At 33.6% G+C, this 13,454-nt stretch overlaps 1 protein-coding gene across 1 annotated transcript in view; it reads right to left on the bottom strand.

Annotated features, from left to right (window-relative positions):
• Nucleotides 1-13,454, bottom strand: part of LOC136027672 (probable chitinase 10) — a 231,098-nt gene that overhangs the window by 19,364 nt on the left and 198,280 nt on the right. The window contains 5 exon segments of the mRNA XM_065705119.1: nt 1,213-1,491; nt 2,747-2,958; nt 4,711-4,890; nt 7,375-7,693; nt 9,307-9,443. Coding sequence (XP_065561191.1) covers nt 1,213-1,491; nt 2,747-2,958; nt 4,711-4,890; nt 7,375-7,693; nt 9,307-9,443 — 1,127 coding nt within the window.

Raw genomic sequence — 13,454 nt, 5'->3', positions numbered from 1 at the left:
CATTTCCTATTAAAACCAAGACCCAAGTAAGGACATGCCAGAGGAAAGATCCTTTTCACCCATCTAAAAAATTCCTCTGGACATACCTGTGATGCTTACAGTAGTGTTTGAACGAGATAAGCTATAAAGTTTAAAACGTATGTTAAAAAACGACCATCAAATTAAGTTTAAATCAAACGCTGTGTGGAACTGACAAAAGCAAATCTAGATAGAATCTAGCGAAAAAAATCTAGAAGAACAATGTCAAAACTAAAGGAAAGGGTAAATAATTACACTATTTCTCAAATTTCTTAAGTAAGAATTTTTGCCCTTACAATCGTTTTATTTTTTTCAGATTTTTTTTATTATTATGGATTTAGTAATCTTTTGTAAATACAAAAGAAATAGAAGGATACGCAGATACGTCTTTTGGACTAGGTATAGCAACGAAATGTTCCGGAATTCTCTCCAATATCACATATTTTACGATGATTTTCCGTGTGGCTAGTATCTATTTTTTACCATTCTTATATATAATTATATATATTACATATATTTATTCAAGGAGTAAAAATTACATCATGGATTCATTTTCCCCTTTTTCTCATTTCATCAGATCTTGGGTCTAGGTGTGTAGTTAGAAAATAAAATATATTCACATACGAACAATTTACAACTATTTCATAGGATTTAAAGGAAATGGGAACTTCCTGGGAGGGTGTAAAGAGGGAGGCCTTGAATAGATCAGGTTGGAGGAGAAGCGTCCGTAGCTGTGTTGGCCTCAGGCGGCTTGGTGCTGCAGTGAGTTATTAGTAGTAGTAGTTGTAGTAGTAGTAGTAGCAGTATATGTAGATTTACGGAGCACTTGGAATCCCCCTTCCACATACTTCCTCCCACAAAAACTAGGCTGGTCAGAAGGCTCCTCCTTAAAAAATGGAGTTTCAAAACGCAAAAGGAGATTTTTTTTTATTACATCAAATAAACAAAGACCCATATTTATTGGAAAAAATTTAAATTAGGTACAAATTTTTACTAATTACCACCATTTCATAATTGTAGATATACCAATGTGCTATTTGGGGACCCCCCCCCCTCTCATATCACACACACACACACATATACAAGGCTGGTCTAGAGGAACCACCTCCCATGGAAAACTGGAATGTCTGGCATAAACGTGATTCCCGACAAATCAGACACAAAATACGACTTCCAATTTTCATAGTTTCTTACCGTATTAAAATAATCGAAGTCGCTCTCGGGGAAATGATAGAGTGGAGACACATGACCAGTTTTCTTATCCCAGTTTCCATAGTAGTCATATGTCATAACTCCAATCCAGTCTAAATATTGATTAATAGTTGATACATCATAACCAGCATCAACAACTGTTTTTGATGGTGACACTGCAGCAGAAACTGTCCATCCCCTCGGCTTAAAAGCCTCACTGATCTCCTTAACCCAGAGAGCAAATCCTTCTTTGTCAGAAGAAGGTCCTTTACTGCAGTCAACCTAGAATTCAATGAGAATTAGTGATAAGGAAAAACTGTATCTTCTTAAAGTAGAGGAATGAAATATATAAAAAATCGTAAAACAGGCTTATGCCCATTCGGTAAAAAAAACTACAATACTAGGCTTTAAAAATACTTGCTATATGGATTGTCGTTAGAAAAATAAAGTGGTAAAAAAAAATTTTATTGCAAATTAGGCTTGTATCCAGGGCTTTTATTAGGAAGGGGGGCAATCATCTTGAGGCACAAGAAAAACGTCTTATAGGTAATATCTAACTTATTCTTTGGATCAAAATTAGGGATTAAGGGATAACATTCTCATGAGGTAAAGAAACGACTAGGCTACATAAAAATAAAGCATTATTTACAATCAGTACAATAGGTAGAGGCGCTGCAGCACATTATTCCCAAATATTGACCATATTATAAAATGCAGAAGACCCATCTTGCTTTTTTGTGCTTTAATTTTTTCTTTGTCCCCAAAAATGTAATAAGTATGAAGAAGATTAAAATGGAGAATGGGTGAAAAATCCCTTACTGAGAAAAAGGAGATTAGTATATATGTGAATGAATGCACTCAATTTCCCACAAAAGAACATATCGTCACAAGTGGAGTATAATATATAAAAAAAAACTAAAAAACAACAAATGGACAGCAATGTCGCAAAGCATCCCACAATTTATTTTCTGCTAAACTCCTACTGAACTTCTCTAATCTTTCCTGCCCAAAGCTTTCACACAAATCTTTTGTGCATGCTGTATTGGTTACTAATCACTCTGTTTCACTTCCAGGGAGCATTTACAGGAGAAATTTGCAAAATTGGAAAAAGTAAGAAACGTTGAATGATTCTTTTTATTTATTTATTTATTAATACATCAAATGGTAAGCAATAATGCTTGTCGCTATAATTATCTGACAGAAAGTCCAAAATTGAGAAAGTGCTAACACTTTTGGTGCAGCCATCGCCTAAAACAGCTGGGCTCAAATTTGTCTACTGCACGAAGCTTTATCTATTGAATGCCACAAAATTTCTAATAATAAATTTAAAAATCAACGTAAATAAAGAAGGCAGTAAGACTATCAGCCAATCTTAAGCTATTAGCCACTAATATTTGCTCCATTGTATTTATAAAAAGGACAAGAGAAAACAAGAATAAATCAAACCTTAGAATTGATAGAAAAGAACAAAAAAATAAAATGATAAAATCTACCAAAAATTAAAGTGTATAAATATGTAAAAAAGAATGCAGTTTACCTGCCAGCACACAGGGTATTCCCAATCCAAATCTATTCCTTCGAAGCCATATTTTTCTATAAACACAATTGCGTTATCTATGAAGTTCTTCCTGGCCTCTGGGCTATTTACTAGGCGACTGTATTTGTTTCCTGCTGAATCGTTCCATCCGCCGAGGGCTATTACAACCTTGACACCTTTTTCCTTGAGGGCAACAACTTTTTGGTAGAATTCTGTAATTTAAAGATTTTTTAAACTATATTTTGAATTATTCATTACTAAATATTCAAAATAGAAGATTGCATATTTTAGAAACTGCCTTGTTTAGGGTTATTGTTGACGGTTTTTCTTTTTCAGTTGATTTTAACCGACAAGTCTGGTTGGCTAAATTATACCCCTATACAAGCTCAATTTTTAGCAGTTTGCTAAAGGGAATCACTCAAAGTCGTTGGATAATTCTTTCTTATACTTTCGTACAGTTCAATTACGTTTTCCAGAGAGTTGATATATAGCCATCGTAAAGTGTTATCGTCAACTAAATGTAGATTTTTCGATGTATGCGTATGAGTACCAGAGTACCATTTTCAAAAGTACAGTAAATATAAACTATTAAATAGTAGATGGCTGACAGAAAGGTATATCCATCTCTAAGGTTTGGCTTCCCAGCAAAGAAAAGTTTAACCTTTGTCCATATTGGAGTTTTGAAGAGTATATTTCCCGCAGTTAACTTCTTCTCGGTTATACATAATTTAAGCCCCCTCCCCTCCCTTCCTCCAACAGGGCTCTAAATGGGAACCTTTAATCTGAGTACTAGCGATCGCAACTTCAAGAGAGATTTTTAAGATCACAATGCAAATTCATACGTTTTAAGCCGGGGCAGCACTTATTTTTTACCCTAAATAGGAAATTATATTGTGCATAAATGAAATTATATTGGAAATTGTATTATGTGGAAAAATAGCAATCATTGCTTATATTATATTATGTGGAAATTATATTATATAAAAAGAATTATTTTATATGGAAGTAATAAACAAATTACGTTGTGCATAAATGAAACTATATTGTTTTGATGCCGATCAATGTCAATTTGTACCGTAAAACAAACACTGGCGAAAACGAAAATAGAAGGATTATTCTTTACCAGCCATTTAGCTGGAAAATTATCAGAAATTATTTCTAGTTTTCTTGAGTGCAGGTTACATACGAATATTGAAAATATATCAGTAAAGTAATAAGATATATCAGTAAATTACGTACTCCACTTGAAATTTTTCGAGTTGAATTTTTCAACTTCAAATGCAAAATTTATGACAGAACAGGGGGGAGGGGGAGAACTAATTCAGGTGAGGAGATTACAAGCATGCAATAACAGTAATACTATTGAAATTGTGAATGCGTGGCATTTTGGGATGGGACATACCCAAGTAAGATAAATCTAGCTTAAGATGAAAATGTATGATTCTAGTAGCTACTATTTGGGGACAAATTAGTATTAGTAGGAGAGATTTTATAACTTTTTTTTTACCTTTTGACGTCGAGCGTGACTATAAACGTTGTTTGGGTATAATTCTGGTGAGTTAGGTTATGCTCAAGTTTTAAGCATGGATTTTGTTTTTACTGACAAATTTTAGTATAAGCTACTGATTGATTTCTTACACTAAGTGAGACCAGAAGTTTGGAAAAGTAATTACTTGCTCTTTTTGTAAGTTTAATAAATGGTTAGTATAAATTTAAAAGACTCAAGACAAATAAAAAAAAGATTTTAATTGAAAATGCTTATGAAAAAACATTAATACTACCCTTGAGGATGCAAACTGCTCAAAAAATTTAAGTTATTTACTTCTCTAGCGCCAGTTTGATTTAAAAATATGCGATTAACAAGGACCATTGACTTTTTTTCGCTTTCGCGTTGGTAGATATGAAAAAATTGTGGTTCAGAAACGTGCTACAATTTAAGTAGGCCTATTAATGTTACTACTCACTGTTATCTAGATCAGCCCATGTATCATATGGTTTCATGATTAGCTTTGTAGAATCCAGGGTTGCGAAACCATACACCATGTGAGTACACAGGGATGCGTCAATGTTGTCAGGAGTGTATTTTCCAGCACCTGGTCGATACCATGCCCAATTTGTAAAGTAGCAAATTACCTTCATTGAGTCTGAAAATTTCAATCAAATTAGTTATTCAATTCCATTTGAGCCATTTTTTTTTCGTTGAGCAAAATGGCTACCACACAGCTTTTTCTAAGGTATGATTTTTACGTGCCTTTGTTAGTAAAAAGAGAGGTTATCTTACACAAGTGTAGGTCAATTACTGACTCTCCCCCACCTCATGTTTTTATCAGTATGTTGGATTTCTTATCTGACTTGCATAGGCCTAATGTTGGACACGATCTCATCGTTTATATAGAGAATAGAATTAGAGCTTAGAAGCAGCAACAAAAATAGTTTTAGTCGATAAGTCCTTGGAGGTAGGTGCTTTAAGTTTGTTTCAAGACTCAACCATTGTTGCATATCTTATTTATTTATTTCGTGAAACGAGTTTGAATTGAACTAAGAACATTCAGATTATAAGCTATGCCATGTTATAATAAATATTCTCAACAGTAAAACTTAAAAGTTATTGGTCTAAAAGTGCATCCATTTTCTGCGTATTGGAAATCCCCTATCTGACCTTTGACTGGTCCATATTCCTTGCCTACTTTAGTGTTTTAACCCCCCCCCCCCCCCCTCTCCCTCTCCCAACGTTGGAATCAATAGTAGGAAAGCAAATAATTATGATTGCTAGAAAAACATCGAAAAGATGAAAATATGTTTCCTGTGTGTACGAATATTATAAGGATTGAAACTATCTGTAACATTTTGCAACCTTTTTAGACTTATGACCTTGGATGGAAATTGATGACTTTCCTCAACCTAAACTAAGGTATGCAATCTTGAACGATTTGTATGACAAAAAAATATTGTGGGTATTTTGTAATACACTGTCAAATAGAAAAAAAGGTAAGAGGCACAATATCTGTTTAAGAGTAAATTAAAAGATATAATGGTAAATTTTGCAATGCTCTTTTTTCAGTGCGGTACAAGCAACGTTTTATGTCTCAAGGTTTATGATTCTTGAGAAAATTTTCTGTACGTTGTCTATAGTCCTACGGTCTTAATATGTTAATGTAAGAAGACAATTTTACTTTCATTCGGTAGCTGAAATTCATTTACCCATCAACCGAAACAAATATTTAACTTCGCTCTGTATTATGTTACAAACTGAAAAATAATTTGAAAACTAATCTGTTGAATAAACGAAATTTTCTTTTTTGGTTAGTTCAAATTATCCACTACTATATAACCTAATAAATACAACATTCATATGTCCCTTAATTTTACTAGTTTTTTCATGAATTCCAATGTACATAACTTCACTGGATTTTCATCGTGGATTTTTATCATTAGGTGTTTTGATGTGGTTTTAGTAGTTGTTTTCAATATTGCTAATCGTTTTCCATCTTAAAATTCGTATATAGTTTAATTTTAGTTATTTTTTAGTCTATTCTATTGTCCATGTTTTTTATACGGTTTTAGGTAAGTATTTTCATTATTAACTATTTTATATGTTTTTACTTGATCTTAAAAAATTCCTAGCAGCTTCATTTTACGGATTTTCTCGTCAGTTGCAATGTATATCTTTTATTCGGTTTATCAATAGGTGCTTTCTCTACTAATTATTTCAATATATTTTCAACTAGTGTTTTCAATAACACACACTTTTAGGATCTAAAAAATTGGTAGCAATACGGATTTTCTCGTCAGTTAAAATGTGTATTTTTTTGTGTGTGTTTACTTTTTGTACAGCGTCGTTAAAAAAAAAATAAGAGCTATGTATATTTAAAGAGTAATTGGAAATTGCCAATTTTGTTGATGATAAGCTAATAGAAACAAATACCGTATAAAATTCATTATCCAGCTGATGACGATTGGTAATACAAAGCTTTTAATATATGTATTTATGTATTACATACGTATTTATGTACACAGATTCTCCTGTAATTCTGTCATCACTCAAAATGATTAACATATTTATAACTAAACGAGGGAGAAGAGAGTTTAATTGGATGACTGTTTTTGTGATTGACGTGCAAAAATACGTCACAAAAATAAATTAATGGTATTAAAATACACTCTTTAACACGGAAATACACGACAGTATTCTCTTTGCTTAAGGGTACTCAATTTTCCTTAGGGTGAATGTTATACATTAGTCTACTGCCTTTTTTAGTTTTTCCGCGTGATTCAGCCATAAATGGTATTATTTCTAATTAAGGTTTGTAAGATACTTAAAGATAACAAACAACAAAGAGAGATAAAATTCAACAAAAAAAAACATCAAACGAGACTGCGGCCAGTAGAGAGAAAAGAGATGAAAGATAAAAACAACGCGAATATTTTCCCTGTATCTAAACTATGCGTCCTTTATCACAAGATAAAAAGAAAAAAAACTAAACTAAAAACAGATAGAACCACCACCAATAATAATAAATATATTTGTCGCTACTGATCCACGTAGGGAAAAGAAGCTATTAGAGTTACTTCAATGAGAACATCAAAGCAACATTAAAGTAAAGCATATTTAAAGATAAACAGCTTACCATCTCCTGTTGGTTTTGGTGGCTCAGTACTTGTACCAGAAGTGGGTGCTTTTGTTGCTATAACCGGACTTGTTATTGGTTGTGTCGTTGTGACAATTGTCGAAGTACTTCCAGCGATCGTTGTAGAAGACATCTGTGTCGTGCTAGGCAGTTTAGTCTCAGCAGATGTCGTTGTCTCTTCTGGCTTTGAAGTTGGTTCCGCTGTTGTTGGTGGTTTTGGTGGCTCTGTTGAAGGAGGAGTAGTTGGGGCTACAGTAGGCTCAGTAATCTCCTCGGCTTTACAATTTGCATTTGACGGCCAGTCACATATTAGAGAACCCTAAATTAGAATTTTATTAAGTGAATGGGTAGAATAGCAGCTTTCACTTCAAAGAATAATATTTTTATGGGTTAAGAGCCTGAGTAAGAACTTTGCAGTTTGGCATTAAATGTAATCTCTGAATCTAAAAGCCTGATTCACTTCCTCAACCTTCAGAATTCCTGAAGTATTATTTCCTAATATAATGGGAGAAAAATATAGGAATTTTAGTAACAAAAATATCTTGATATTGCAATCCGTTACTCGCTAAAAGTAATCCTATGTCCTTCGAAATGATAAACACAAATTTTGTTTATCTAAGAACTCCTGATAATTAAGATCCCTTTATGAGCTATTAGTGGGTGGGGAATAGTTTTGAATACCACTGAACAACCGCTTTCAGTCATTATAATTATACTTCTGTGCAAAAATAAGTTGGAGAACACATTTTTTTTAAGGCACCAAGAATAGTAAAACCAAAATCCATTTGTTTAAGCTGGTTAAATGGAAACTTGCGAAACCTAACATCTTAAAAAATTCAGAAAAAAATTGAGAATTCAATTTTACATGAAAAACTGTCCATATGCAGTTATAAAATTTTGGGAGTAGATGCTGCCATATTAAAAAAAAAGACAAAAAAACATGTGAAAAATCAGCACAGATTCAGCTAAAAATATATGGAACCAATGAACTTAAGAGGGTTTAGCTTTCTTTTGAAAGTGTAGTGGTCTTTTAATTTGGTTGTAATTAAGTGTAATAACTATAATAAGTGTGATAACTATAATACTTGAGTTCTTAGGAATAAAAAGCATTGTCAAATTTAACCTATTAGTTTTCCTTATACATTTGTTTATTTTAGATTTTTCCCAAACTTTGCAATATCTGTCCTGAACGTGGGATATGGAGAAGAGTAAATATACATGAAACATTACTTCCAAAAAGCATAGTCAATATATTTTTTATTATTTAATGTCTTGGGAGTTTTTTCCAAGTCTCAGGGTTTTCAACACATGAATCTTGTATAAACTAGCAATAATGTGGGACTTTACATGATGAACATAAATAGCCCTTGTGCATTATTATTTTATAATTGTCATTTACATGAAGACCCCTCGAACAAACCAAAAGATTTAGCAGATAGACAACGAAATTCAAGATTCTTTTATTGTTTTGATGAGCTACGGAGAAATTCTTTTCTTCTTTCTCTCTGCCTCTCGTTTTCTCTCTCATCTTCTCTCTCTCCCTCTCTTTCTCCTTTTCTATCCATCGAAACATCTTTCTATCTTTAAAGATAATCTTATTTTATGATTGACTCACAGGCTTTACATCAAGGTTGGAGGGAAGAGTGGCATGCGTTTTATAGCTTAAAAGTGTTTTACAACTACCATTTTGGGGTCTAGGACGGACCCTGCCCCCTGACACGCTCTCAAATGGATCTTCAGAAGAGAACTCATTTTGATAAAGGGCAATGTATACGTTATATATGAAATACCGTATATGCAAAAATGCATATAAACAAATTTATGATGTGTTAAAAAAAATTGAACTCCCCTTCCCAACAAAAATCCTGCGTACAGCCTTGATGGCAGTATTTACGGAAATAAAAGAAATTGTAAAAAAAATAATGGTCTTACCTGATTCCAATGTAATCCTTCCGGGCATGTCATGGCGAGCCATTTATCATAAACGCATAGTTGGTACTGATTACAATTCCCGGGCATTGGGGCCAATTGACCAGTTGCACATGGTTGTGCGTAATCGACTTTTATCACTAAAAAAGAAAAGCTTAAATACACAGACATGCATAAGAATATAATGGAACACTACTATACATAGGGATGGCCTACTAACAAAAAAAGATTTTAATATGATTTTAAAACTGAGGCCTTGACTCTCAGGTTGTATTTGGTTATCGTCAAATGTTATTTCTGCTGAGTCTTGACAAGGATGAAATCATGGTTGCAGTAGTAGCTGTAACCTAGTAAAGAGTGAACCACAGTCCATTGTAACCAAAAGTTGAAAAACGCGTTTTGAAAAAAAAACTGCCAAAAGAGAAAAAAATTGTCATCGCACCGAATCAGGAATGGTAACTATTGTCTCGGTTAATCTTAAAAGTAAGTTTATTGTGAAAAAGTATGGTGATTTTAAGAGCCTGAGACCCCTTGAAAATGGCATCAGATTGAAATAAAGTACACCATTGGAATCATCATGGTCGAAAATCATGTAGGATAATTGCAGTCCTCCACCTTAAACACCAAGAAAAATCACTTTTTTGTATCGGTAGCACTCATGTCTCCTTTTCTTCCTACCAGGGCTAGGGAATGACCAGAAACCCCTAGAGAGACGTTTAATGCCTAACTTGAACTGATATTGACTTTTCTAGTGTCCTTTTTAAGTCAACACAAAGATTTGAGGGCATTAGCGCCCTTTCCCAAAAGGCCCCCTCCTTTCAAAGTCGTCCTATGAAAGTTTAGACATGATCATTTTGTTCAACCCAGTTCAAAGGTCCAAAAAATTCAATTTTGATGATGATATGACCCTCCATAGTCCCTAGGGAAGGGCTGTGTGGGGTATATGGCTTTTTGGTATCAGGTGTATCGCAATCGCGCGTATCGGTATCGGCGTATTGATATCCCGTGCATCATATCGTGCATATCAGTATCGGGCGTTTTTTCTAGTTTTGTGCCTTCTATCGTGGTTGCAGCAGTAGCAGCAACCTAGTAAAGAGCAAACCCCAGCCCATTGTCATCAAAAGCTGAAAAGTGCATTTTGAAAACAAAAAACTTCCTAATGTAAAAAAATTGTCATCTGACATTGATTCATAGAATAGTAATGAGACACTCATTCATAGGAGTAGTAACTATTACTTCTGTTACTCCTCAAAGTAAAAGTTTATTGAGAAAACAAATTTTAGATGACTTTCAAAGAGACTGCAACCCCTCAAAAATGGCATCAGATCAAAGTTGCACCATTGGAATCAATATGGTCAAAAAGTCTTGTATAGGGTAATTAAAGCCCCCCACACTGAACAACAAAGAAAATCACTTTTCTGCAGGGGTAGTACTGATTTGTCCTCTTTTTCTTTTTTTAACCAGGACACGTAAGTTACTAGAACAACATAAAGAGATGTGGCTCAACGGAATTCGAACAAAAATTATAGTTTCTATTTCTATAGTATTCTATTACACTTTTTAAGCAACCAAAAAGATTGAAGGGCAGCTAGCCCCCCTCCCCTCAGAGGCCCCCTTCTCCTAAAGTCGTCCGATCAGAATTATGAGATAACAACTTGTTCAGCATAGTTGAAAGGTCCAGTAACCATACTTTTGGTGATGACCTGACACTCTACAGTCCCTGGGAAAAGGGCTGTAAATAGGCAATTATGGTCCAATAAATTCCAATGGATTAAATTGGATTAATAGTTTGTATTTTAGTCGGTAGAGCTTGCACTTTGAATTAGGACGCCAAAGGTTCAAGTCCTAAAAGGGCTTTTTTAATCATGGTTTTGTGCCTTCTATATGACTATGTGGATAACCTGAATTTCTTAAGACAGACTACGGTATTTCTTTAGTCAATTTTGTTTTTCCTGCTTCGCCAAAAAATTACGACCAACCACCAAAATTTGACTGAATTTGGGCTTAATTTTTTCTCTGATAATTTCCAGATGAAAAAAATGTCACTTTTGTTTTACATTTTCTTTTAGTATTTTGAAAAAAAAATAAAAAAAAGTTATTTGAATTCGTCAGTTCATTGTTTCTTTTGGTTCGCATAGTCTTCCAAGAAAGGATTTCATAATAGCCTAGTATTTGTTATTGGGAAAGATTCGGACATTTTCTAGGGTGGTATTTTTACAGGGAGGGGGGGGGGTATTTTCTACGGGAAAAGTTTTTCATGGGAAAGAAATTTTCTGAGGAAACTATCCAGGTGAAAATTTACAATGTGGGATGGGAATTTTCTAGCAGCATTTGAAAACCGTCACGAATTAAATTTTAAAAAATCAACTGAAAGTAAGAGTAACATTAAAACTTAAAACAAACAGAAATTATTCTGTATATGAAGGGGGAGGGTGCTTCCCCTAAGTAAAAAATAAAATAGATTATGACATTATTTTTATCTTATTAAGATTTTATTATATTTTATCAAGATCGCAGTTGGGCGGCTCTTTTGAAGAAAACCTGTTAATTTGATCAATTTGATTCCTTATCCTATGCTCTTTTCAGTTGTTACTCTACAATGTATCCCCACTCCCCAGATGTTCCCATGAATAGTCCTAAATAATATATTTCTTCGTTGTCTTTGATATCGTGAAGCGTCACATGATGGGTAGCTGGATTTTTGACTGTATTTCTTCGTTGTCTTTGATATCGTGAAGCGTCACATGATGGGTAGCTGGATTTTTGACTGGATAAACTCGGTAAAAACATGAGTCGATAAACTCGCTTGAGTAGTCACAATAGAGTTTAAGAAAAATTTTTATTTGAATTGATTTAATTGTTCCGTTGTTTTGTTCCATTGTTATATATATATATATATATATATATATATATATATATATATATATATATATATATATATATATATATACCAGGACTGTATATGAGACCATTAGGGGTATTGGGGTGCACTGTCACCAATGCGACAAAAATATTGTAAAATAGATTAAAATAAGGTATCTAATTGTGCTGTTTGTTTGTTTTTCGTTTTTTTTTTTTTTCACTACCATATTTCCTTCAGAAGAGCTATCCAGCTGCAATGTTGCTAGAATTTTTCAGCCAAATACTGGTTATAAGACTTTCATGATAACCTATTTTCATCAAATTTCTTAGACCACAACTTTGTATTTCTAAAAGAAACAGTCTGAGAAGTAAAATGAGAGTTCTTTTATTCTCTAAAAAATTTTTCCCTGTCAGTACAAGTAGGATATCAGCGGACTAATTAGTCCAATAACGGGCCTAATGTGTCCTAATTAGTATATACTCATTACTTTTTCTCCTTATCCCACTCAGTTGGATCCACACCGGTTTCATTTAAAAACAATTCTTAGGTCGACGTTTCTATGACGTTTTTTTTTTTCGTTTTTTTTTAAACTTGCCAAGGGTCTCAAAAGATTAAGTAAAAAATACCCTTTCCTTTAACGGCACTGGTAAAGAGTGTACGAAAATAAGAAAAAAAAACCTGAAGAGGTACCTGTTCTTTCAAATTAGAATTTGGTAAAATTCTAGCTAATTGACTTCTTGCTAACTCGGAAATGGTTTAGGTTAGGTAAATGAAACTTTCAGGGATGGGTCTACAGGCTAAAATATGTCCCGGGAAGGTATTTTGAAGTACCCACCTCCACTCCTTCTCCCTCTAGAGGGCCCTGAAATTTGCCTACATGACAGGTCTATTACCTATTGAAATTTTGACAAAACAACATTTTACCTTAATTTTCAGTTGCTAGTGGCTTTTTCTCTGCCTTTAGTTCTGAAAATGCAATTCCTGTTATTTGAGTAGAATTTTGAGCCATATCAATTGTTTTTTTTTTCAAAATTTAAGAAATGTATTTGCATATCTTTAAAACTTCATAAAATGGAATGAGTAAAGTTATGAAGCTGAAAACAATTTTGTTGTACTTGAATTAAGCAGAAAATCTATTTTGCAAGGTTTCACTTTTATAACACACCTATTTTTAAAGGTCATCAAAGGTCAGGGCCCTCTAGAGGGAGAAGAAGTGGAGGTAGTTGCTTCCTACCTTCCCAAGACATACTTTAGCCTGTAGACCTATCCCTGAAAGTTTCATTTTCCT

The sequence above is a fragment of the Artemia franciscana genome, chromosome 5 (assembly GCF_032884065.1).
Source record: "Artemia franciscana chromosome 5, ASM3288406v1, whole genome shotgun sequence".
Lineage (NCBI taxonomy): Eukaryota > Metazoa > Arthropoda > Branchiopoda > Anostraca > Artemiidae > Artemia > Artemia franciscana.
This window is presented reverse-complemented; position numbering and strand designations above follow the sequence as displayed.